This window comes from Babylonia areolata, chromosome 31, assembly GCF_041734735.1.
Source record: "Babylonia areolata isolate BAREFJ2019XMU chromosome 31, ASM4173473v1, whole genome shotgun sequence".
Classification (NCBI taxonomy): domain Eukaryota; kingdom Metazoa; phylum Mollusca; class Gastropoda; order Neogastropoda; family Buccinidae; genus Babylonia; species Babylonia areolata.
The window spans coordinates 24689169-24716934 of record NC_134906.1 but is presented as its reverse complement, the minus strand read 5'-3'; the positions used below and the strand labels follow the sequence as shown (position 1 = coordinate 24716934).

General features: G+C 42.4%; 1 protein-coding gene across 2 annotated transcripts in view; it reads right to left on the bottom strand.

Moving 5' to 3' along the window:
• Window positions 1–21525, bottom strand: part of LOC143276244 (GTPase IMAP family member 4-like) — a 24894-nt gene extending 3369 nt beyond the window's left edge. The window contains exons 1-7 of one of the 2 annotated variants that reach the window (XM_076580719.1): window positions 21396–21525; window positions 16306–16716; window positions 13394–13455; window positions 10028–10212; window positions 5849–5989; window positions 3798–3971; window positions 2709–2908 (exon numbers count right to left, since the gene is read on the bottom strand). In XM_076580719.1, the coding sequence (XP_076436834.1) occupies window positions 2709–2908; window positions 3798–3971; window positions 5849–5989; window positions 10028–10212; window positions 13394–13455; window positions 16306–16712 (1169 nt within the window). In that variant the 5' untranslated portion in view covers window positions 16713–16716; window positions 21396–21525. Of the gene's footprint in view, window positions 1–2073; window positions 2909–3797; window positions 3972–5848; window positions 5990–10027; window positions 10213–13393; window positions 13456–16305; window positions 16717–21395 lie in introns of those variants that run through there. The other variant, XM_076580720.1, reaches the window with a different exon arrangement.
• Window positions 21526–27766: the final 6241 nt, after the last annotated feature.

The window sequence follows — 27766 nt, the reverse complement described above, 5'->3', positions numbered from 1 at the left end:
AAAGAAAGAAACGTTTCTGACCTTTGAAAAAAAAAAAAAAAGAAATAGAAAAGGGATGTTTTTCAGGATGCACATTTGTGGGAGGTGGGGGGGCTGGGGAGATGATATTTTTTTTTTAAGAGAAAAGGGGATTTTGGTGGGGTTTTTTTTTAAGGTATGCTTCGGAGATAAAAAAAAGCTGCTTCTGTTTAGGGATAAAAGGGATGCTTGCTTGTAAGAGGAAAAGGGAAGGGGTTATTTTAGGAGAAAAACTTATGCTTTTTTGAGGGTGGAAAGTGGTGTTATTGAGGAAGCAAAAGAACGTTTTGAGAGATCAAAGATGCTTATTATGAGTGGAAAAAAGGGGGTGTTTGGGTTGTTTTGGGGTTGTTCTCTTTTGGGGGTGTGTGGGGGGGGGGGGAGGATGTTTGTCAGGTGGGAAATGGCAGTGTTGATGTTAGAAAAAACATAATAAATTGCTGTTTTAGCAATTTAGGAGAGAATGAAATAACATCAATCATTTTCTGATCGCTTTCTAAAATGCTAGCATGTAGTGGAAAATACGTAACATTATAATGACTAAGGACATGTGCAATGATTCTTCGAACTTTCTTGTGCTCTTCCCAATACTGCAGTAAGTAATGTGTGGAGAAAATATTAATGATTTGGCGTCCAAAGGCAATATATTTCCAAAGAAAATGAATTTAAGATGAAACACACACACACACACGCGCGCGCACACGTATGCATATACACAGACAATAGGAGAACGGAATCAGGATTATCTGTAAAAGAAATGTACTTGAAGACCGGAAGACTTGCATCCTGAATATTGCTCAGAGAGATCTGCTGTGACAAAAAAAAAAGACAATACAATACAATACAATTACATAGACTCCCTTTGTTTACATGCGAGAGCCAAAAATACTGATAAAACGACTAGTCTTCTTGTTTTTTTCTATTTTCAAGCCAAATTTGGTGTCGACAAAGTAGTCTTTCCAGAGAAAATGACTTTGCTAATGTTTACCCCCAGCTCTACACTCTCCCCACACACACAAACACACACGCATGCATGCACCACACGCGCGCGCGCGCACGCGAAACAACCGAAACAGGGTTGCTACATAGACTCACTTTGTCCGCACAAATGGGTTTCCTTGGGTTGTAGCAATGCATTCTCACTGGTGGGAGCAGCCCGATTTTCACAAAAGAGCTATGTTGTGATGATCTCAAGGCCTGACTAAGCGCGTTGGGTTACGCTGCTGGTCAGGAATCTGCTTGGCAGACGAGGTGTAGCATCAGTATATGGATTTGACCGAACGCAGTGACGCCTCCTTGAGCTACTGACACTGATACTGTGATGATGATGATGATGATAATAATAACAATAATAATGATAATAATAACCATCATAATCATAATAAGTAATACCAAACAAAACAAGTCGAAACGTTGTGTATGGGTACATGCATTTGTGCATAACAAACCTAAGGTTAACTCTCTCCATACGAACGGCGAAAGAGACGACGTTAACAGCGTTTCACCCCAATTACCATCATCAAAATATTGCAAGCGGAAGGCTCTTATACTGAAAACGTGAATGTTGACAAAGAATACCACAATTCTGACGACGGAAACTAAAGGTTGGGTCATTCAGACACCCACTGGACATCCGAGGGGTCTGTGTAGAGGAGAAGAGAGGACTGGCCGTACTGAGTGAGTTAATATCCCATTCTAGTGGAACGTTGGTCCAGTGGTAACGCGTCCGTCTAGGAAGTAAGAGAATGTGAGCACACTGGTTCGATCCCAACAGTCGCCAGTATTTTCTCCCTCTCCACTTCAGTAGTCCTTGAGTGGTGGTATGGACGCTAATCCACATTCGGATATGTTACGCGTAAACTGAAGTTCCACGTGCAGCATGCCGCTTTTAACGCACGTGAATTTAAGAGGCCCATGGCAACAAAAGGTTTGTCCCTCAAAAAATTCCATAGAAAAAAAACAACCCTTACTTTGTTTAGAAAACTAATACAGTTACAGGCAGAAAAAATGGGGGGAAGGCGGGGAGGGGAGGGGAGGGTTCTCACAGTGAGCGACGCGCTCTCCCTGGAGAGAGCAGCTTAAAGTTCAAACTCAGAAATCTGTTCTTACAAAGGAGTAATATGCAAAACAAGATAAGACAATACAAAACAATACCATAGACTACTACAATATCCTAAATTCCGGGACCTATTTCCAGTGGCAATTTTCATGCAGCATTGCCCATTCCTAGATACTGTGACCCAATTTCTATGGTTTTCGACCATATTTTACGGGTTAATGTGCGTAATATTGACACTGGTTCAGTTGCTTCACCACTTGAATCTGCAGCCATCTCGCCAGTCCACTAAATCGTCTGCAATGACGCATCCAATCAGCCAATCAGAAAGACGCACATACCGTTCTAATGATGTGTTAGAACTGAAAGCAAAACAATGGCGGCTTGAGTCGCCGACAAAATAATAATGGTTCGTGTTCATAATATGGACCATTCACGTCGTTTATAAGTCTGTCTTGAGGATGAGACTGGATTGCAAGCGACATATAATTTATCAAATGACTGCACTACACACACACACACACACACACACACACCACAAAAAAAAAAACGTGCTAAAATGTTTGCTAAAACAGATTCCAAAATTTAGAATATTAAAACAGGGAATGACTCAAACCTAAATACAGCATCTCACCTGGAATTCAGCAACGCCAGTATGCGATTCTCAAAAGTGCAGACAATGTCCTTGCAGTCTTCCAAAAGCGGCGCTGCGAAGGGTCCTCCTCTGTTTCGAGTTATCTCCCCTACCATCAGCAAGAGTTCTCGGACCTGACGCTCCTTTACGCCGAGAGTTCCCACGTTGTTGAAGACCACATAGCGGCTGTTGAGATCTCGCTGGACAACAGGGGATAGAATCATCAGTAAGGTTTTGTCTGAAGTGGCCATGTTCGACAACAAACAATCGAAACAAACAAGGGAGGTAAATCTGTTTAATCATGTGTGTGTGTGTGTGTTGGAGTGTAACAGTTGTAGAATTGAGAGTATGTTACTTTGTGAGTTTTATGCATTGTGTGTGGTTTTTTTTAAATTTTAATATTAATGATTCTGTTTGATGTTTCTGCTACTTTTTATATGCTTTCTTGTTTCACTTTAGGTATTGGATTGTAAAGCGCTTAGAGCTTGCTTACGCTTGAATCATAGTGCTATACAAAAATAAATATTATTATTATTATTATTAAAGTCTTCACAGATCACGCCGTGAGATTCACACTGATGCAAAACTGATAATGAACAACAGACATCCCCTTTACAAATAAACAAACAAATAAATGAATAAGATTAACAACGAATAATTGAATGAATGAATGAATACTGATGAATAAAAGTATGAATAAAATGATAACAAAATAGAAGAATAGACAAATTAGCTCAGCCTTAGTGAAGTGACAGCCTTTTACTGATCGAGGAGCATTCTCGTTTGCAGTCTATGGTTTAACTCACTCAGTACGGCCAGTCCTCTCTTAACCTCTACACAGACCCCTGGATGTCCAGTGGGTGTCTGAATGACCGACCCAACCTTCAGCTTCCGTCGTCAGAATTGTGGTATTCTTTGTCAACATTCACGTCTTCAGTATAAGAGCCTTCCGCTTGCAATATTTTGATGATGGTAACTGGGGTGAAACGCTGTTAACGTCGTCTCTTTCGCCGTCCGTATGTAGAGAGTTAATCTAATAATGTATACCTATGCTCTCAAAATCGGCTGTTAAGTTACGTAGTCACTTACTTCAATCAGATCCCTCAGTTCCTGGGGCGCTAACTGAAGGTTCTCTTTGATGACGTCCCGACAACGACCTTCACCTTGACCCGGAGACAGCCGGTCACCGAAGGTGAAGATCACCAGCACGTGATCTATGACCTTTTCCCCGAACAGGGCACGCATTTGTTGCACTGCCTCTAGCTGCACACAACCAAGGACAAACGCTACTACAACTTCCACTGTTACTACTGCTACTGCTGCTGCTGCTACCGTTAATACGACGATGACTGCTACAACTGCTTCTACTTCTGTCGCTATTGTTACTACTATGTTGCTACTGCTACTACTTCTACTGCTGCCACAACTCAACACAATTTGGCTCCCTCTGCTGCTGTCGCTGTTGCTGTTGGGTGTCTGTGCAGTTGAGAACGGTACCTTTGTGCCGATGGTCTGGAGTTTGAAAGGGAAAGAGCAAAGGGATGTTACACACAGGGTGAAGTGATGGCCTCGAGGTAACGCGTCCGCCTAGGCAGCGAGAGAATCTGAGCGCGCTGGTTCCAATCACGGCTCAGCAGCCGATATTTTCTCCCCCTCCACTAGACCCTGACTGGTAGTCTGGACGCTAGTCATTCGGATGAGACGATAAACCGAGGTCCCTTGTGCAGCATGCACTTAGCGCACGTAAAAGAACCCACGTCAACAAAAGGGTTGTTCCTGGCAAAATTTTGTAGAAAAATCCACTTCAATAGGAAAAACAAATACAACTTCAAGCAGGAAAAAATACAAAAGAAAAAAAAAAAGGGTGGCGCAGTAATATAGCGACGCACTCTCCCTGGGGAGAGCAGCCCGAATTTCACACAGAGAAATTTGTTGTGATAAAAGTTTCAGTTTCAGTAGCTCAAGGAGGCGTCACTGCGTTCGGACAAAACCATATACGCTACACCACATCTGCCAAGCAGATGCCTGACCAGCAGCGTAACCCAACGCGCTTAGTCAGGCCTTGGGTTATTATAATCTTTCTATGTCTTATGTCTGCTTTTAGTATGCTGTTTCATGCCTATTTTATTCATATCCTTTAATTGATTCTGTCTTTCTTCTTTTTATTTAATTTAATTTATCTGTTTATAGAAAGAAGAGAAATAAATCACCGACCATCATCAAACTTGCACTGTTATTATAATCTTTCTATGTCTTATGTCTGCTTTTAGTATGCTGTTTCATGCCTATTTTATTCATATCCTTTAATTGATTCTGTGTTGCACATGTATGGCTGTGATGATGTATGTATGATTTACTATTACTGTGATAAAAAGAAATACAAATACAAATACAAAACACTCCGGTGGCGTGAAGACTGGAATTACCCACCCGCTCAGTCTGTGGCCATCCAGATGGAAAGGGGCGCTTCGTTTTGTTGCCATAGAAACGAGCGATTCAAAGCACCGCTTCCCAAGGGCCGTCTCTATGGGCGTGCACATGCTTTGTCATTATTTTAGTTTTTCTTTCTTCTTTTTATTTAATTTAATTTATCTGTTTATAGAAAGAAGAGAAATAGTTTTTCTTTCTTCTTTTTATTTTATTTAATTTATCTGTTTATAGAAAGAAGAGAAATAAATCACCGACCATCATCAAACTTGCACTGTTATTATAATCTTTCTATGTCTTATGTCTACTTTTAGTATGCTGTTTCATGCCTATTTTATTCATATCCTTTAATTGATTCTGTGTTGCACATGTATGGCTGTGATGATGTATGTATGATTTACTATAAGTTACCTTTTAAAGGTTTCTGTTGTGTTGTTGTTATCTACTGTGATTATTTATTGTACTCATCGGTTGCCATCTGAACATTTTGTCTCTTGTGTATACATGTTGAAAGACTGTGATTTCCGTGTATTGTTTATGTGTTTTACACCACAAATGAATTTCTCTTGTTGAGATAATAAAGTATTCTGTAATCTGTATCTCCCTCCTTGTCGAACAACTACGTTCCTGACTTCTTCTGTTTCTGTAACTTTGCTGCTAGCTGTTGTTAACATTTCTACGAAAGTGACAACTTCATCTTGTTTATTTGTTACCTGCTCGTCGGTAAAGCGTCCCCCAATGACCAAGAGAAGCCCGTGTGGTCCAGGGGAGACCATCCCGATGCATCTCCGGATTTCCTCGAAAAGCTGGTCATCTGGAGTTCTGTTGTCAAAGAATCCAGGTGTGTCCACTACCTGTGAAGAAAGGGGGACAAATTTCTTAATTTCTTATGTGTGTACAGTCGGATATTTTGCTTCAGTCGGCGGGTGTGTATAGCTAGAACCAGTAACAATTTGCTGCCTGCCTGCACACTGTCAACTTGGTCACAAGTGTTCACCTTGGTGCGTAACATACCTTGCTGTCCAAAGTGGTATTAAATTAATGGAGCTTGTGTCGAAGTTTGTTTTTCCGGCATCATGAAAATCAAGGTTAATTTGGAGATATGTGTCCTCTCATCACACATCGACAAGTGCTAAGAAGACGGTGTTGTTGTGTGTGGAGTGGGTTTTTTGTTTGTTTGTTTGTTTGTTTTGTTTTTTCTCTCGTTGACTCACTTGAGCAAACAAAGTGAGTCTATGTTTTAACCCTGTGTTCGGTTGTCTTTGTGTGTGTGTGTGTGTGTGTGTCTGTGTGTCCGCGGTAAACTTTAACATTGACATTTTCTCTGCAAATACTTTGTCAGTTGACACCAAATTTGGCATAAAAATAAGAAAAATTCAGTTCTTTCCAGTCATCTTGTTTAAAACAATATTGCACCTCTGGGATGGCCACAAAAAAATAATAAAAGAAGGCTAATTATATGCAAACTGCATTTACTGTTATATTTATATTTTTTGTATTCTCTAAACTTGGCACTTTGACCTCTTATTCTGACACAACAACAAGAGGAGTCATTATTATCATTTTTTGTTCAGACAGGAACTTCTTTTGCTAAGCATGGAATTTTTATTTATTTTGCAAACGTTTTGGTGCAGATAGTAAAAAAGGGGAATTACTCTGTAATTAATGCTAGGGGACTTAATTTATCACAAGTGAGTCTTGAAGGCCTTGCCTCTCTTGTTTTTTTGTTTGTTTCTTTGCTTCTTGTTTTTTTGTTTTAACACTGAAAATGGGATTTCCAGAGAGATCTGCAGGCCGTGAACCGTAGCCCTTCACGCCAAGTTGCGGCAGCTTTCAACGTGTCACAATGAGTTATTTCTCAGATGTGCAGTTCGCGCCAGAACGCATCGAAAATTTCCAGAAGACAAGTCTGGAGATGAAACGGACATTGCTTTGCAAAGACAGAACTGTTTTTTTGTTTTTTTTTCTCGTTCAGGCACATCAACATCCGTTCTGAAATGTGACACACTGAGTTTCAGGATGACACATTTCTCGAGAAGACAGCCTCGAGATGAAACAGGCATTGCTTCGCAAACAGATTTCTTGTCGTTCAGGCACATCAACATCCGTTCTGGAGTGTCAGTGACACAGCTTCAGGGTGACACAGTTCTCTGGACAGTGTGAGGAGGCTCCGTGAGGTTGGTCGGCACTTCCGGCTAATATCTGTAGCAAGCCTGGGTTGTCAGTCAGCATCTTAGTGAGGAAAGCATCAAGTGTGGTAACGGTGCCTGGTGGGTATAGGGTGGAGATCTTTCCGATCTCCCACGTCAATATAAATGTGCAGACCAGCTTGTGCCTGAACCCCCTTCGTGTGTAATCGCAAGCAGAAGATCTAATATGCACGTTAAAGATCCTGTAATCCATGTCAGCATTCGGTGGGTTATGGAAACAAGAACATTACTCAGCATACACACCCAGTGGCAGCTGTCAGTCGGCTCTACCCAGGCAGGCAGCCTGTTGTTCATAGCCGAATGGTTAAAGCGTTGGACTTTCAATCTGAGGGTCCCGGGTTCGAATCTCGGCGGCGCCTGGTGGGTAAAGGGATTTTTCCGATCTCCCAGGTCAACGTATGTGCAGACCTGCCAGTGCCTGAACCCCCTTCGTGTGTATACGCACGCAGAAGATCGAATACGCACGTTAAAGATCCTGTTATCCATGTAAAATGTTAAATGTCTGAGTGCGTATGTGTGCGTGCCTGAAATAGGATTGAACGACACAGGAAACGAATGATGAGCGCCCAATGGCAGCCGTCAGTCGACTCTACCCAGGTAGGCAGCCTGTTGTGTAAATGACCCCGTGTATGTAAAGTGCTTAGAGCTTGGTCTCCGACCGAGGATAGGCGCTATATAAGTATCCATATCATTCGTCATTCATTTATACAAGACTTCCTGGCTTGAAGCCCAAATATGGAACATGACTGGTCAAGCTGTAAGCCTACACGTGGGAACCAACCAGCTTCAGCCTTTCTCAGAGTTGGCAGATGCTGTTTAAGACGAATGGTTAAAGATCCCTCCAGAGCAAAAAGAAAAAAAAGAATCTCATCTGCAGCATAAGGAAGCGCTACAGAGCCGTTATTGAGATCCGTGAAGCTCACACACCATTCCAAAAGACGAAACTTTACATCTCTAGCTGCAGAAACATGAACTGTGATTTTACACTTACCTCCCTTATCCCATCATCTCATTAGTTGAAGGTGTTAGGGTTCTGGATTCGGTATACGAACTACACACATCTTTTCTGTCCGTTCAGTGAAGTGAAATTTTACTATGTGTTTTTCATTCGATGTGATGTCCAAGGAATGGAATGTATTTGTATTTTTTTTGTATTTTGTATTTCTTTTGACGGGCGCAATAGCCGAGTGGTTAAAGCGTTGGGCTGTCAATCTGAGGGTCCCGGGTTCGAATCACGGTGACGGCGCCTGTTGGGTAAAGGGTGGAGATTTTTACGATCTCCCAGGTCAAGATACGTGCGGACCTGCTAGTGCCTGAACCCCCTTCGTGTGTATATGCAAGCAGAAGATCAAATACGCACGTTAAAGATCCTGTAATCCATGTAAGCGTTCGGTGGGTTATGGAAACAAGAACATTCCCAGCATGCACACCCCCGAAAGCGGAGTATGGCTGCCTATATGGCGGGGTAAAAACGGTCATACACGTAAAAGCCCACTCGTGTGCATACGAGTGAACGCAGAAGAAGAAGAAGTATTTCTTTTTATCACAACAGATTTCTCTGTGTGAAATTCGGGCTGCTCTCCCCAGGGATAGCGCGTCGCTACACTACAGCGCAACCCTTTTTTTTTCTTTTTTCTTTCTTTTTTTTGTAATTTTTCCTGCGTGTAGTTTTATTTGTTTTTCCTATCGAAGTGGATTTTTCTGCAGAATTTTGCTAGGAACAACCCTTTTGTTGACATGGGTTCTTTTACGTGCGCTAAGTGCATGCTGCACACGGGACCTCGGTTTATCGTCTCATCCGAATGACTAGCGTCCAGACCACCACTCACGGTCTAGTGGAAGGGGGGTCGGGGGGGGGGAGAAAATATCGGCGACTGAGCCGTGATTCGAACCAGCGCGCTCAGGTTCTCTCGCTTCCTAGGCGGACGCGTTACCTCTAGGCCATCACCGTGGCTCCATATTAATTGTCAAAAAGAATCAACTTAAACAAGAAACAATCCGATCCAAGTTCTGTGTTTTGTTAGTGATCCCTAGCGATCGTGGAGCAGAATACTGGCTTGGACGTATCTTTCCCAGAACCATTAACAACTTGATAAAACCTACTTGATCTTATTCTTCCTCTTCTTCTTCTTCTGCGTTCACTCAGTCGTGCTTACGAGTGGGCTGTTACGTGAATGGCAGATACGAAGATACTTCTTCTTCTTCTTCTGCGTTCACTCGTATGCACACGAGTGGGCTTTTACGTGTATGACCGTTTTTACCCCGCCATGTAGGCAGCCATACTCCGTTTTCGGGGGTGCGCATGCTGGGTATGTTCTTGTTTCTATAACCCACCGAACGCTGACATGGATTACAGGATCTTTAACGTGCGTATTTGATCTTCTGCTTGCATATACACACGAAGGGGGTTGAGGCACTAGCAGGTCTGCACATATGTTGACCTGGGAGATCGTAAAAATCTCCACCCTTTACCCACCAGGCGCCGTCACCGTGATTCGAACCCGGGACCCTCAGATTGACAGTCCAACGCTTTAGCCACTCGGCTATTGCGCCCGTCAGATACGAAACACGCAGTTACGAAAAACATCGCACACACACACACACACACACACACTGTCCTCAGAGGGTGTATGGGGGGGGCAATGGGGGGAGGAGAAAAACAAAACCAATGTACCATCCTACCTGTACAGGTATTCCAAATCGGTCAGCTGTGTGCATCTGACAGTGGCTGGTTTCAGAAATGAACCCCCCTCCCTCCTGGAACCGTTTCATGCCCAGGATGGTGTTTCCGGCTGAGCTTTTTCCGTTTCCGGTTCTCCCAATCAATACCAGGCGACATTTTTCGTCCGGAAAATCCAGCTCTGTAACTGAGGATGTGGCACCCATCTGTCATGTAAAACCATCCTGGTTGATACTTCTCTTTTTGCTTCTTCTTCTTCTTCGTTCGTGGGCTGCAACTCCCACGTTCACCCGCATGTACACGAGTGAGCTTTTACATGTATGACCGTTTTTTTTTTTTACCCCGCCATATAGGCAGCCATACTCCGCTTTCGGGGGGGTGCCTGATTAATAAAAACCCTAAACCATTCTGATGAATACAAACTTTACTGATAACAAATAAACAAGCAAATAAATAAATGATGAAGAAAGAAATAGATAAATAAATTAATAGATAAATGAAAAGATAAATAAATGAATAAATAAATTGATAAATAAATGAAGAAATAAACAAATAAATAAATAAACAACATGAACGAAATAGATAGATTAATAAATGAAGAAACAAATAAATGAATTAATAAACAAATAAACAACTAAATGAATAACAAGTAGTAAAGAGTGGTGACTCTCTCCATTCACAAGGTACACAACTTCAAGTCAGTGCTGCTTACACTACCGATTCAGCTGGCACTGACTTGAATTGTGTACCTTGTGAATGGAGAGAGTTACCGCTCTTTACTATTTTGTTATTCATTTCATCTCCTGGCCTCACTGTTTGTTAATGTCCAACTAAATGTTAATGTCCAACTAAAAGTGGAGTGATGGCCTAGAAGTAACGCGTCCGCCTTGGAAACGAGAGAATCTGAGTGCGCTGGTTCGAATCACGGTTCAGCCGCCGATATTTTCTCCCCTTCCACTAGACCTTGAGTGGTGGTCTGGACGCTAGTCATTCGGATGAGACGATAAACCGAGGTCCCGTGTGCAGCATGCATTTAGCGCACGTAAAAGAACCCACGGCAACAAAAGGGTTGTTCCTGGCAAAATTCTGTAGAAAAATCCACTTCGATCGGAAAAACAAAACTACACGCAGGAAAAAAATACCAAAAAAAAGGGTGGCTCTGTAGTGTAGCGACGCGCTCTCCCTGGGGAGAGCAGCCCGAATTTCACACAGAGAAATCTGATGTGATAAAAAGAAATACAAATGCAAATAAATGAATAAACAACATGAATAGCATGAATAGAAGATTGTAAAAGGAGATATGGCACGTGCCTGTTCTGTAAAAACTAACACCAAATCTACTGCAGAACAATGCTAATCGGGAGGAATTGATCATGGTACCTGTCTGCTCTGCAGAAGCACTTTGGTTAACACGGACTCTTCTCTGTGTGTGTGTACACAGATTCATCAAGGTGAAAGGCTGCCGCAACATCGGCATCGCCACCCTTACCATCCCGCCCCCCTTCCTGCCTACTTCTCCTACCACCACCACTACCACCACTAGCACCGCCACCACTACCACCACCACCACCACTACTACTACAACATCATAATCAACACCACCGCCACCACCACCATCACCACCACTACCACCACCACAACCACCACTACTACTACTACAACATCATAATCATCAACACCACCACCACAACTACCACTACCACCACCACAACCACCACTACTACTACTTCTACAACATCATAATCATCAACACCACCACTACCACAACCACTACCACTACAACATCATAATCATCAACACCACCACCACCACCACCACTACTACAGCATCATAATCATCAACACCACCACCACCACTACTACAACATCATAATCATCAACACCACCACCACCACTACCACCACCACTACCACTACAACATCATAATCATCAACACCACCACCACCACTACCACCACCACCCACATCAACACCACCACCACCACTACTACAACATCATAATCATCAACACCACCACCACCACTACTACAACATCATAATCATCAACACCACCACCACCACTACTACTACTACAACATCATAATCATTAACTCACTCAGTACGGCCAGTCCTCTCTTCTCCTCTACACAAACCCCTCGGATGTCCAGTGGGTGTCTGAATGACCCAACCTTTAGCCTCCGTCGTCAGAATTGTGGTATTCTTTGTCAACATTCACCTCTTCAGTATAAGAGCCTTCCGCTTGCAATATTTTGATGGTGGTAATTGGGGTGAAACGCTGTTAACGTCGTCTCTTTCGCCGTTCGTATGGAGAGAGTGAACACCACCACCACCACTACCACCACCACCACTACTAATATAACATCGTAATCATCAACACCACCATCATCTCTTCTACTGCTCCATCGCCGTTTCCCTCTGCTAGTACTACTACATCACCTTGCCCACGTCATACAACACCTTCATTTCCACCAACACCACAATCACAACCACTACTACTACATCATTGTCATCATACGCATCAAAACAATACAAAAAAGCATTTCATTTATATATATATATAGAGAGAGAGAGAGAGAGAGAGATCAATCTGTCAAATATTCCAAATTTTCCAAACGATCACGTTCCTTCCTCAGGGACTAAGTTGTTTAAACGTTACCAGGGTCACTCTCACTCTTATGTATATGATTGAAAATAATAAACAAAAGAATATGGAAGAGAGGGGAAAAACCAACCAACAAACAACACATCTTGAATGATACTCGACGGGCGCAATAGCCGAGTGGTTAAAGCGTTGGACTGTCAATCTGAGGGTCCCGGGTTCGAATCACGGTGACGGCGCCTGGTGGGTAAAGGGTGGAGATTTTTACGATCTCCCAGGTCAACATATGTGCAGACCTGCTAGTGCCTGAACCCCCTTCGTGTGTAAATGCATGCAAAAGATCAAATACGCACGTTAAAGATCCTGTAATCCATGTCAGTGTTCGGTGGGTTATGGAAACAAGAACATACCCAGCATGTACACCCCCGAAAGCGGAGTATGGCTGCCTACATGGCGGGGTAAAAACGGTCATGCACGTAAAAGCCCACTCGTGTACATGCGAGTGAACGTGGGAGTTGCAGCCCACGAACGCAGAAGAAGAAGAAGAAAAAGAAGATGACGACGGAAGCTAAAGGTTGGGTCATTCAGACACCCACTGGACATCCGAGGGGTCTGTGTAGAGGAGAAGAGAGGACTGGCCGTACTGAGTGAGTTAATTAAACGTTACCAGGGTCACTCTCACTCTTATGTATATAACTGAAAATAATAAACATAAGAATATGGAAGAGAGGGGAAAAACAAACAAACAACACATCTTGAAATGATACTCACAGCTGTCACTGCTTCCGGTTCTGTATTTTGATCTTCCCGGTGTATGGTCACTTATCTCGTCTCTGAATGAATAAATGAACAGATCAGTCAATCTATTTATCCACTGATTGACTGATTGATTTGTCTATTAAAACGGATGAATGCTTTGGATGGGTGGGTTATGGATGGATGAATTAATCAATGATTCAATGATTAATCAATCAAGCAAGTAATGAGAGAAGGAATAAAATACACACACACTAAACGAACGAGTGAATGTTATAAAGCAAACGAACAAAGAAACAAACAAAGAAACAACAACGAGAACAAGAAAAGCAACAACAGCTGTCACAACTGTCAATAATACGACGTCGACTACGACGACGAAGAAGAAGAAGGAGAAGAAAGGAGGAGGAGGAGGAGGAGAAGAAAAAGAAGGAGAACGTATGCAGTTGAAGATTTCAGAAAATTAATGCACTCGACAGGTGCTTCTAAAACAAGCACAGCCACCTGAAGCAAATATGGTGAAACAATTTTGAACACACACACACACACACACACACACACACACACACACACACACAAGGCATGAAAAAAATCGAGAAGAGAAGAAATGTGCCTTCTTCTTCTGGGTGCCAGAAAGTCACGGGCAAACAAGCTCCCTGACAATGATATGCCTGTCTTTGTCTGCCCCAACTGTCAGCGAACATTTCGTGCGCAGATTGGACTATTCAGCCATCTGCGCATTCACAGATAGATTCATGAGCATCCTCCCCCCCACCCCACCACCACCCTCCCCCCATCCCCCAGCTGGATGACAACGATGGTCATCATCGATCTCGATGGACACACCACCACCATTCCTGCAACAAAGCCGAACACGACCGGGGCCGGTGGGGGTATGTGAGAGATGGGGGAAGGTATGACCAGTACATACATGACGACCCAAATGATGTTTTTGCACCATCAGTTTCAGTTTCAGTAGCTCAAGGAGGCGTCACTGCGTTCGGACAAATCCATATCCACTACACCACATCTGCCAAGCAGATGCCTGACCAGCAGCGTAGCCCAACGCGCTTAGTCAGGCCATCAGAAAGAAACAACTGTTTGTCGAAAGTCACGTGTGTTGGAAACGGAGCAATACTACCTCACTTACGCTACATCGATTGGCATTTCATTGTTTTACAATCATAATATAGATCTATCAACCTTCCAATCTTTCCCGGTCTCCATCGCGAATTTTCAGCTTTGATAAATCGTAACCAAATTCGCAATCCAATAAAATGGCTTCTCATTTTCAGAATCTGAAATTGCAAGCTTATTTCTCTCCAAATAATGATAGATAGAAGTTGGTATCGTTGGTTTCAAAGACTCAGAAATACTTCCAAACGAACATGTGTAGTGTGAGTTTAGCGCAACACAAATTCTGGACCAAAGATTTTTGTATTTGGATCATCATTCGTGGGCATCGTACAGTAAGTAATGAAGCCTATAAGATAAGATAAGATAAGATAAGAATAACTTTATTATCTCCAACTGGAGAAATTTGGTCAGGTGCATTATCACAACATAGACAAGTAAACAACATGGGGACCATAACTGTAAAAGCCAACAACAGCCCCAACAAATATTACGAAGATACAAATGTAAAAAATATCACATACATCGTTTCATACATACATCCACACACTGCAGGTAATAACTAGTATTCTTAATGTAAAAACAGAAAGAATTAAGAAACATTATTTTAATATAATTATAAACATAGCCTACTATACTGCACATTGATTATAATAGACAGATAAGATAAGAATAAAGATGAATTGCGGAAAACCACAACCAGATAATCAGCACACACCCGCACCGCACCCCCCACCCCCCACCACACACACGCGGATAACTTGATTAAACAAGAGTAATAAACATATGTTCTCAAATAAAAGCATTTCACATATTCGCTTTTAAAAACATTGCAATGAATAGAATTTAGCAGCTCCTTCACATCCTTTCCATATGTTATCTCAACATCGAATGATGCACGTGCTCATTATGAATAATTCACGAAAAGAAGATGTCGCTTTATTACATTTACCAACAAACGACCACATGTTCAAAAGTATCTTAGTGTAAGACCAAACTCAGTGTAAAACACGATATAGCATTTCCATGCCTTGAGTAATATGTTTTAATCTGATGTTCTAAGTGAGTGAGGTCCGTTTTTAAAAAAAAACATAAAGAACTATTTACTTCAGTACCATAACTATGCATAATTTTGCTGCTTATGGTTGATGTATGCTTCAATGTAACTCCAGTTCTAAGCAGAAGAGCATTATTATTTGAACTAAAAATGACAAGTGGTAAAGCCTTCATGGCTCACATGTGATTCCTGCTGAACAACAAAAAAAAAACTTGTGGCGGGGTGGGGATGGGGGTGGGGATTTTTTCTCGTGCTCACACATTTGTCGATCCAGATCGTATTTTTGCTCACCATCATTTTAGAGCCACGAAACGAAACAATTCCATTTAAACAATCGACATCGCCGGATCGATATTGCATTGTTTTACAATCATAATGATTACAGATCTGTTCAAGTTTCAAACTTTCTTCGCCTTCATCACGACTTCTCGGTTTCCATGAATGGTAACTGAATCTCCAGCTAATATCATTTACATATAAATGTCAATCACTCTGAATCGATGGATCGGATACATGTCCTTTTCATGACTCGTCAAGTGTGTACATTACAAAAATCCCTGACTGACTGAAATATCCAAGCCTATTCGAATGTCTCTCAACGCTTTATCTTTGGCATAAACACACAAACACACACACACACGCACGCACACGCACGCACACACACACACACACACACACAACTGTAGATCTAAACACACGTTCTCACCCAACACACCCACACCTCAAACCACCTCACCTCTCACGCTGACGCTCAGACCTTTCAAAACAACCTGTCCTCCTATCTGATGTGTCCTCCGCCAGCAAAGGCTGCTGATCTTCAGAAACTGAAAGCTTCTCGAACAACACCCTGGGTGGATCCTGACTTTTGGGTCTTGCCCCACCACCCCAAAGGTTTCGTTGGTACCCCCCTGATGTGGCTAGGCGTGCAGCGACTCCAGCGGATAGAGAATCAGAACGAGTTGTTTCATACGCTGATGCAGTCAGCCAATGATCATCCGCGTCCTTTGTACTTGAAGAACGTAGGGATTGAGGCGAGGAGCATGATCTCGCGGGGATCATGTCGTAAGGCTTTATCTTGTCGCAGACACAACATCTGTAGACGTTATTCTGGTTCTGGGCCCCACACTCACGGCACGCCCACATGGTCCTGGAACATGGATAAGAAAAACACTTTGGTTGCTTTCTCTCTCTCTCTCTCTCTCTCTTTGTTTTTTGTTTTTTTGTTTTTCGTTGTTGTTGTTTTTTTGTTTGCCCTTTGAAACACTGGGGGAGGAAGGTGGAAGAATGGTTAAGACGCTCAGCTGCCAAACTAAAGTCCGTGAGGGTGTGGATTCGAATCCCTGCTCTCGCCCTTTCTCCCAAGTTTTGACTGGAAAATCGAGCTGAACGTCTAGTCATTCCGATAAACCGATAAACCGAGGTCCCACGTGCAGCACGCTCTTGGCGCACTGAGTTTTAGTTTCATTTTCAGTAGCTCAAGGAGGCGTCACTGCGTTGGGACAAATCCATATACGCTACACCACATCTGCCAAGCAGATGCCTGACCAGCAGCGTAACCTAACGCGCTTAGTCAGGCCTTGAGAAAAAACAAAACAAAACAAAAAACTACTAATATTAATAATATAAGGCGCAAAAACTTGATGAAGTCAACTATAAGCGTACGTAAATAAATAAATAAATAATTTCAAAAAATTTTAAAGAATAAAAAAAAGTAGTAGTAGTAGTAGTAGTAATAATAATAATAATAATAATAATAATAATAAATAAATAAATAGAAAAGACAACAATGATGATAAATAAGCAAATATAAATGTAAAACATGGAGACACACATTCACACATACACCCACATAATTATGCATAACAGATATGCACCAAACATGCAGTTTCACAGATATGAAAGCACAGTCAAATACACACATAAAGCGCACTGAAACAGGAACTAATGACAACGAAAGCGTTGGCCTCTGGTAGCATTCTGCTTGACAGGTACACACATACATCAGCATGAAGTCAAGGCCTGAGTGGGTCATGCTGCAGGTCAGGTCAGCCATCTGCCTGGCAGATGTAGTGTAGGGCATATGGGTTTGTCCGAACGCAGTTACGCGGCCTCCTTGAGGAACTGAAACTGAAACCGAAACTATGGCAGGGTACAGCAGCGCATCAGAGGACAGTTTTGAGAGATGCAATTTTCAAACGGGATCTCTCTCTCTCTTAGGTTTATCCTGCACGTCATTGTGTTCTGCCTTCTTTCATAACTTTTTTTTTCTTTTTTTCTTTTTTTTCTTCTCTTTCTCCCTCAGAATAATCACACTAACATTCACACAAGTTCCCAGCAGATTGTTTGCTTAGCAAAGTAACAACGCATCATGTGGACGCACAGGAATGATCCTGTGTGTGTTTGAACGCACGCGCACATCTGCGTGTTTGTGTATCTGCGTTTGTGTGTGTCAATGTTTTAGTAAATGAAGACGTAACTGAATCGGTGAGGCGTTGTTGGAGTTCTGGTCAGGTGATCACCAGTGATCAGTGTTCGAGGCTGCGTTTCCTGCATGGTGCTGTGTCTTTGGGAAAGGGGGTTTTCTTCCGGTTTCCCTCACTCCACCCGGGTATGAATTGTGTACCCGACTTCGACTTCGGTTCAGTTACTCCACCCGGGTATGAATTGTGTACCCGACTTCGATTTCGGTTCAGTTACTCCACCCGGGTATGAATGGTGTACCCGGCTTCGATTTCGGTTCAGTTACTCCACCCGGGTATGAATTGTGTACCCGACTTCGACTTCGGTTCAGTTACTCCACCCAGGTATGAATGGTGTACCCGACTTCGACTTTGGTTCAGTTACTCCACCCGGTATGAATTGTGTGCCCGACTCCGACTTCAGTTCAGTTACTCCACCTGGGTATGAATTGTGTACCCGTCTTCGACTTCGGTTCAGTTACCCCACCCGGGTATGAATTGTGTACCCGTCTTCGACTTCGGTTCAGTTACCCCACCCGGGTATGAATTGTGTACCCGACTTCGATTTCGGTTCAGTTAATCCACCCAGGTATGAATTGTGTAGCCGACTTCGTCTTCGGTTCAGTTTCCCCACCCGGGTATCAATTGTGTACCCGACTTTGACTTCGGTTCAGTTACTCTACCCAGGTATGAATGGTGTACCCGACTTCGATTTCGGTTCAGTTACTCCACCCGGGTATGAATGTGTACCCGACTTCGACTACGGTTCAGTTACTCCACCCGGGTATAAATGGTGTACCCGACTTCGATTTCGGTTCAGCTGGGGAGGGTCAAAGCAGCGAGGAGAGAAGCCGAACCCTTGACACAGTGGAATGAATTTTCTGTTTTTGGTCCCACAAACCATGAAAATGTAACCAACACGTGCAGTAATTTAGGACTTCTAAAATAAGACATTACCCACGTACTCTGCCATCTACATCACTGCAATTGATAGTTTTGGTAAGAAGATGTTTCAAAATGCCCTCTATCAAAAAAACAAAAACAAAAAAAACCTTGTCCAAAGCGTGTTACAAGTAGACTGCTGAAAAAAAAAATCTTCCTTGTGCGCGGTATTTTGTTATTTTGTCATCAACTTACAAGTAACTGTAGATCAATCGCTGTACCATCACTGCTGGTAAAACTGTCCAGAAACAGAAGCTTGGAACTGTGCAACCGGTCACCTTCATCATTCATCAACCGTTCATCCTTAGCAGTTAAGGATCCAAACCAGAAATCCTCGCTTGGGTAGCAAAGACAACATCAGCTATATTGAAGGACAGTAACATCTTCATGAAACACTCCTGCGTGCACTGGTATATTCCATCTTCCTGTGAGCATGCGACGGCAGATTTGGATGAAAGAATTCCAGACATGGAAATGAGGTGATACCAAACATCAGACACACTGATCATATCACCAGTGACCAAGTGCGCCAAACCATCAAAGCAGTTCTTCTTTCTTCTTCTTCTTCTGCGTTCGTGGGCTGCAACTCCCACGTTCACTCGTAGTACGTACGCGAGTGGGCTTTTAAGTGTATGACCGTTTTTAACCCGCCATGTAGGCAGCCATACTCCGCTTTCGGGGGGGGGGGGTGCATGCAGGGTATGTTCTTGCTTCTATAACCCACCGAACGCTGACATGGATTACAGGATCTTTAACGTGCGTATCTGATTTTCTGCTTGCGTATACACACGAAGGGGGTTCAGGCACTAGCAGGTCTGCACATATGTTGACCTGGGAGATTGGAAAAATCTCCACCCTTTACCCACCAGGCGCCGTCACCGAGATTCAAACCCGGGACCCTGAGATTGAGAGTCCAACGCTTTAACCACTCGGCTATTGCGCCCGTCAGCAAAGCAGTAAAGTGGACCTAATCATAATGTGAAGATCTGCTGATGTCAGTTAACTCTTTGAGCGCCACAGCGCGTATCACCAACGTGCATAGTAACGTCACTGATGAAGGGAAATAACTCTGGAAGGCTGAAAATTCACACAGTTTATCTAGAGTGGTATATCTCCAGACCATTTTCTCAATATGACTCGAAACACCACTTTCTACTGGGTTTTTTTTTCTCTCCAGCACTGAAGGGGTTAAGAAAAGAAAGCTATGGTGGTGGTATGGTCTCGTAAAAAGCTCCAGTGGCCTTCACTAAAACATTCCTCCAAGGAACTGCTGAGGGAGAAAGACCGGAAACAACAACAACAACAAACAAACAAACAAAAACAAAACAAACAAGAGAGGCATGGCCCTCAAGACTCACTTGTGATAAATTACGTCCCCTAGCATTAATTACAGAGTAATTTCCCTTTTTTACTATCTGTATCAAAACGTTTGCAAAATAAATAAAACTTCCATGCTTAGCAAAAGAAGTTCCTGTTTGAACAAAAAATGATAATAATGACTGCTCTTGTTGTTGTGTCACAATAAGAAGAGGTCAAAGTGCCAAGTTTAGAGAATACAAAAAATATAAATATAACAGTAAATGCAGTTTGCATATAATTAGGCTTCTTTTTTAATATTTTTTTTTGTGCCCATCCCAGAGGTGCAATATTGTTTTGAACAAGATGACTGGAAAGAACTGAATTTTTCTTATTTTTATGCCAAATTTGGTGTTAACTGACAAAGTATTTGCAGAGAAAATGTCAATGTTAAAGTTTACCGCGGACACACAGACACACGGACACACACACACAAACACACACACACACAGAGAGACAACCGAACACAGGGTTAAAACATAGACTCACTTTGTTTACACAAGTGAGTCAAAAAACAACAACAACAACAACAACAACAAAAACACCACCACTACCAACAACAACAACAACAATAACACACGATAACATTGCACAATGAACACAAAAGCATTTTTTTTTTTTGTATTTGGTGGAATCTGGTGAACAAGTCTGTGTGCGGTGCTCCGTTGACTCTCTCACATCGTTGAGAGAGAGAGAGAGAGAGAGAGAGACGAAACGAAACGAAACGAAACGAAACGAATTTTTTATTTCACGAGGGTAGTGGAGTAAGCACAGCTGCCTTTTTACATCCAGCCCCGTCAAGGGCTAAGAAGAAAAGGGAAGAAACACACACACACACACACACACACACACACACACACACACACACACAAGTACATATGAAAATAAAAGGCATAAATGAAAGCATGTACGGCACGACAGACTATCATTGAAAAGATCAATTCATTAAGGAAAAAAAAGGGGAAAAAAAGGAGGAGAAAGAGAGACAGACAGACAGACAGACACACACACACACACACACACACACACAGAGAGAGAGAAATACCAATACCTATGTCAATGTTTTTACCTATCGTGTCCCGTACGTGCCTATGGTAATTGTCTCAGAAAGCAGCGAAGGCCCAACCATAAACGACAGCCATTGCATTCAATGACACTGCCTCACACTGTCAACTGTCAGGAAGCTAGCTGTTCACTGTGTCATTTTAGCTAGCAGCGTATTGTTATCACCGGATGAGTTGGCATACACGGGAGATTACGGCGTTTGTGGTCGCGGGAACGATGCATCGCGGGGGCAGCTAGTGTTCTTATTAAACAGAGATAACACGATGAACGGTTTAGTAAGTGGGCGCATTGATACACAAACGTACACACACACACTGTGTGACACACGTACACACACACACTGTGTGACACACACACACACACACACACACGATTGTGTGACATATATACTCACACTCAGTCTCTGTGTGTCTGTCTCTCTATGCTTCTCTGTCTCTCTATATATAGATATATATGTATATATGCCTCTCTCTCTCTCTCTCTATATATATATATATATATGTCTCTCTCTCTCTCTCTCTATATATATATATAGATATATATACATGCCTCTCTCCCTCTCTCTCTCTCTATATATATATATCCATATATATATATATGTATATATATATATATATGCCTCTCTCTGTCTCTCTCTCTCTTATATATATATATATATATATATATGCCTCTCTCTCTCTCCCTCTCTCTAGCAAGTAGAGGAGAGAGGAAAATGGAAAGTAGGTATATGTTGCACGAGACATTGCATGGTTGGCTGGGGAATGGGGTGGATTTTCGTTTGGAATTACAATCGTGGATAGACGTTACACATGAAAACGAACTTTGGTAAATAATGGCCAGTAAAAATTGAAACTGTATTCCTTTGCTAACTTAAAACGTTTGTTATCTTATAAGGATAACAGTGTGACTTATTCATCGATGCATTCATTCATTTTTCGTTTATTTACTTCTTTTTTTTCTACCCAATTATTTTCATCGTTTCGGTGGCACACACTGCCACATTGCTCTTCCAGAGTTCCTCATGTGGTGATGCAGTGGGTCTAGCAGAATAAACAGTACACACCATCCTTTTGGAAATTATTGATTATTTCCTCTTTTCTATCGCGTTGTTTCTGGCTTTTTGTCCATCTTTTTTTTCTCTTATTGTCTGTCTAGCCCTTTCATTTAACAACGTATGTTCATGTTAAAGAAAGTATTGAAATTTTGAGGGGTCTTTTAAAAAAAAACAAACCCAACAACTTTATATTTAAGTGGGTTTTTTATGTGCTGGACAGGAAACTATCCATGTTAGGCAACATACCACAGAGGAGACCCCGAGTCAAGCGAACCATCGATGTTAGGTCGACAGGCCACACACCAGAGGAGACCCTGCACTGTTTCTGAGTCAAGAGAACTGTCGATGTTAATTTAGGTCGACGGGCGGCCACACACCAGCAGATGAGACCCTGCGCTGTTTTTGAGACAATGCGTGTTCTGATTCAACGTCTCCAGAAGTTGAGCCCTGCTTCCTTCGCTCACGCTTCTCCTTAACGGCCAGCGTTCTCTTGTTTTCAAACGTCTTTATGCCACTAGAGCACAACATCCTCCAGCGAGAGTGGTCAAGGGCATGTTTCCCAGGAAGCGATGTCTATGTCACAGGCTTTGAGGTTTGCCTTCAAGGTGTCCTTGAAGCGCTTGCAGGGTCTTCCAAGTTCACGGTGGCCCTACTTCAGTTGGCCATAATTATAAAAGCATCTTCGGGATCCTGCTGGCTGTCATGCGGACAACGTGTCGTGTCCAGCGTAGCTGGCACTGGATCACCAGGCTTTCGATGCTGGGCAGGCCGCTCCTCTCTAGGAGGATAGGCAGTATATAAGTACCCATATCATATATCATCATCCAAACAAACAATGCAAATAATTCAGTAGAACACCAATGCAATGGTGCTCTTGTATTGTATTGAATTGTAATGCGTTGCATCGTTTTGCATTACTTATTTGTCACAACAGATATATCTGCGTGAAATCCGAGCCGCTCTCTCCAGGGAGAGAGATACAATGGTGCAAATGTATTGCATTGCATTTCCTTGTATTGCACTGCATTGCATTTCTGGAAAAAACAACACCTCAGATTTATATGTGTGAAATTCCGGCTGCTTTCCTCAGGGAGAGTGTCATTGACCGCAGTTCAGTACAACCTCTCCCCCCACCCACCCACGCACGCCTTGGAAAACTTGTAACATATACGTATATCACAATACATTGCCACTGTAACCTGCCCATGTTTAATGCTGAATGGGTGATATACATAAGTACTTTGCATGGAAAACGACGAGGGAAAAGGTATAGAGGTCATATCAGGACCACAATGGATGCTGTGCCTTTTTTCTTATTAAAAAAAAAATATATATATATATATATATTTTAAATAATACAAATGGAACAATTCAATGCGAACCCTTCTGTATGTGATCTGTTGTATGGTTATTTCCCCCCCTCCCTAACTGCTTTATTTTATCCTTTTTTGTGAGATAGTATCTTTTTTTTCTTTATTCATAAAAAAAATGTTTCCTCTACAAATGTATGAAGAAAATAATAATTTAAAAAAAAAGGTCAAGCATAAAGCGGATAGGTAGCACAATCATAGAACAAGTTAAAATGTCTGTTCATCCAGGGCTTACGAGAGAGAGAGAGAGAGAGTCAGAGACAGAGAGAGAGAGAGAGAGAGAGAGAGAGAGAGAGAGTCAGAGACAGAGAGAGAGAGAGAGAGAGAGAGAGAGAGAGAGTCAGAGACAGAGAGAGAGAGAGAGAGAGAGAGAGAGTCAGAGACAGAGAGAGAGAGAGAGAGAGAGAGTCAGAGACAGAGAGAGAGAGAGAGAGAGTCAGAGACAGAGAGAGAGAGAGAGAGAGAGAGAGAGAGAGTCAGAGACAGAGAGAGAGAGAGAGAGAGAGAGAGAGAGTCTGAGACAGAGAGACAGGATGCAACGGTCTGTGCAAAAGAATGTCAACAACACACCAACATTAAAGGAAAGTTTGTAAAACAACAGTGAACAGACAACAAAAGCCCCCTTCTTTCCTCTCCATTTTCTGAAGCATTTATTTCAGAACCATTCCATTAATTAAAAACCATCCAAATATTTGAAAATATAAGAAAACCAACCAACAGCAAAGAACAAACAAGGTCCCCCACCCCCACGAAAAAACAAACAAAAAACAACAAAAAAACACACACTTGCTAGATCAAGTCTTAGCATGCACATGTGATCATTAGATGATAATCATTATTGTTTTGACCAGCACAACAGGCGTTTTGTTTGTGCCCCAGTTTCAAAGAGATGTCAGAGCGTTCAGACTGATCCATAATCGCTACAGTACATCTGCTGTAAAAAAAGTTTGGGCCATTGTTTTCTATATTTTGATGATGAGAAATAATGACTTATGTCATGAAGATGCTGCTTTGGATGTCGACAGCTAGACACCACTATGCTCTCATCATACATCCTAGCGTCACCCAGGACAAGAAATGCAGACACCCGCAGAATCGGTCAGGAAATCTTAGCAGCACGTCTAAAAGACACGTACGCGAAGAGGATGAACCTCAACCGTGTGGTCCCAGCCTTCCCATTTATGCCCATAGCACACGACTGTTGGTAGAAGCCAGCCGTGGGGGGTGGGGGTGGGGGGGAATTCTGATATGGCTCGAACCTGGGTCTTCCCTGTCATCAGTCCACGAAAATAACCACTGTGTCACGGTTGGCTAGTGGCTGGTTAATAATTAGTTGGAGGACTGGACTTTCAAAGATGACATTCATGACTGTTTTAACTGCAACAGCAAACTGTTTGGAGCGTTGGTCCAAGGTTTGATCCCAGTTACTGGCGCCTGGAACATGGACATGGGTTTTCCCCAGTCTCACAATTTGAAGAATATGTGCAGACCTGCTAATGTATACTTAACTCTAGCGCCGAACTTTGTTCGCCGCAATGCTCTTGCGCCCAACTTTTTCTCTCTCAATAAAAACCGTTTCCATGTTCCTACATATGCAAAACTGCAAGCAATGGGAACTATCTTCCTCAGTATTTTTAGCGGTTTCCACACGTGTCTATTTGGAGGGGGATTGATATGGATACTTATATAGCGCCTATCCTTGGTCGGAGACCAAGCTCTAAGCGCTTTACAAACACGGGGTCATTTACACAACAGGCTGCCTATCAGAGTAGAGCCGACTGACGGCTGCCATTGGGCGCTCATCATTCGTTTCCTGTGTCATTCAGATTTCAGGCACACACACATACACACTCAGTTAAACATGTAACATTTTACGTGTATGACAGTTTTGTTTATATACCCCGCCATGTAAGCAGCCATACTCCATTTTCGGGGGTGTGCATGCTCGGTGTGTTTTTATTTTCATAATCCACCAAACGCTGACATGGATTACAGGAGCTTTAACGTGCGTATTTGATCTTCTGCGTGTGTATACACACGAAGAGGGTTCAGGCACTGGCAGGTCTGCACATTATATGTTGACCTGGGAGATCTGAAAAGTCTCCACCCTTTACCCACCAGGCGCCACCGAGATTCGAACCCAGGACCCTCAGATTGAAAGTCCAACGATTTAACCATCTGGCTACTGCGCCTATTTCCTGCATTTTTCTGTATCAGTATGATAGGGAGGCCTGCTGGGGCTGTCAGCTCCCCAGGGTTGAACAGGTTAATCTCCCTCATCTTCTTCGCTCGTGGGCTGCAACTCCCGTGTTCACTCGCATGTACACTAGTGGCCTTTTACGTGTACGACCGTTTATTTACCCCATGAAGGCAACCATACTCCGCTTTCAGGGGTGTGCATGCTGGGTATATTCTTGTTTCCATAACCCACCGAACGCTGACGTGGAATATGGAATCTTTAACGAGCGTATTTGATCTTCTGCTTGCGTTTTACACACGATGATGCGTTCACAGGCACAAGCAGGTCTGCACATATGTTGACCTGGGAGATCGGAAAAAAAAATCTCCACCCTTTACCCACCAGGCGCCATTGCCGAGATTCGAACCCGGGACCCTCAGATTGAAAGTCCAACGCTTTAACCACTCAGCTACTGTGCCCGTCAATCTCCTTCATGAAGAAGATCAAATGTGCACATTAAAAACACAACAATCCACGTCAGCTTTCAGTGGCTTATGAAAACACATGACATCCCCAGCAACCCCCCCCTACCCCCTTCGAAAAAATAAAACAACCCCAGTGGACTATGGCTAAGAACAGACATGCATGTAAAAAAAACAAAAGCAAAAGAAAATCCACTCAAATATGTGAGTGAACGTGGGAGTTTTTAAGCCTCATGATCCCAGAAAAGAGAGAAATGTTTGTTTCTGATCTGTTTGAAAATTCCGTCTGTTACACTCTGTAAGATGCCAGTATGCTTGTTGCATCCACTGAGAGTATCTGCCAGACGCTGATGTATGGTAAGTTTACATTAATGACATTTGTACCTTACTTTAATAATCTGCCTTGAATTAAAGAAAAAAAACAACTGATGACGATCAAGTGATAATATATCACACTGACAAAAAAAAAGAAGAAAAAAAAAAAAAAAAAAAAAAAAAAAGAGAGACGATTCGTAACATCATTTGACATTACCAACATCATCACTATCATCTGTTTCCTCATTACCTGCATAGCACTTACCACCAAACAAACGTCAAGTTTCAATCGAAGGACAAAGCTTGCCTGGTAAAATGGGCCATTATAAGCATTCGCTACATACGGAACTAACCCTTCTTAGACCATCAACCATACAGTTTGCACACAAAAAAACACATCCGTGAAGCAAGCACACACACACACACACACACACACACAACAAGAGTAACCATTCATTCCTTTTCTGCATAAAATATTAAACGCCAGATGTTAACAGTAGTTTAACGTGGCGAAGCAGGTCTTACAGAAAGTGCACACATCTGCATGCAAAATGCCACCATGCTTTGTAACAATGCACGCATCAGTTTAACAAACAACATGTCAATACAAGCAAATACATGAGAATACAATCAAGTTATCAACACATAGATCCATGAATCGCCTGAACAACAAAGTAACCATCTAAACGCTATCCCCGAATCTTTCCAAAGTTTAAGTATCATTTAACTTGGTATCATAACTAGAAAAAAGGCAAATGTTTGTTAACATTCTAATTTTTGTGACATTAAGTACTGTATATAAATATACCTTAAGTATTTGTAATTATACACTATATATTACATTCTTTTCCCAGTCATTCACTTTGCTACAAGTAAATACTGGCTTCATTATTCAGAGCATTTACTGTAAATGCTTACACACACACACACACACATACATACACACCATGCAAAACTGATTATCCAGTATTCTTT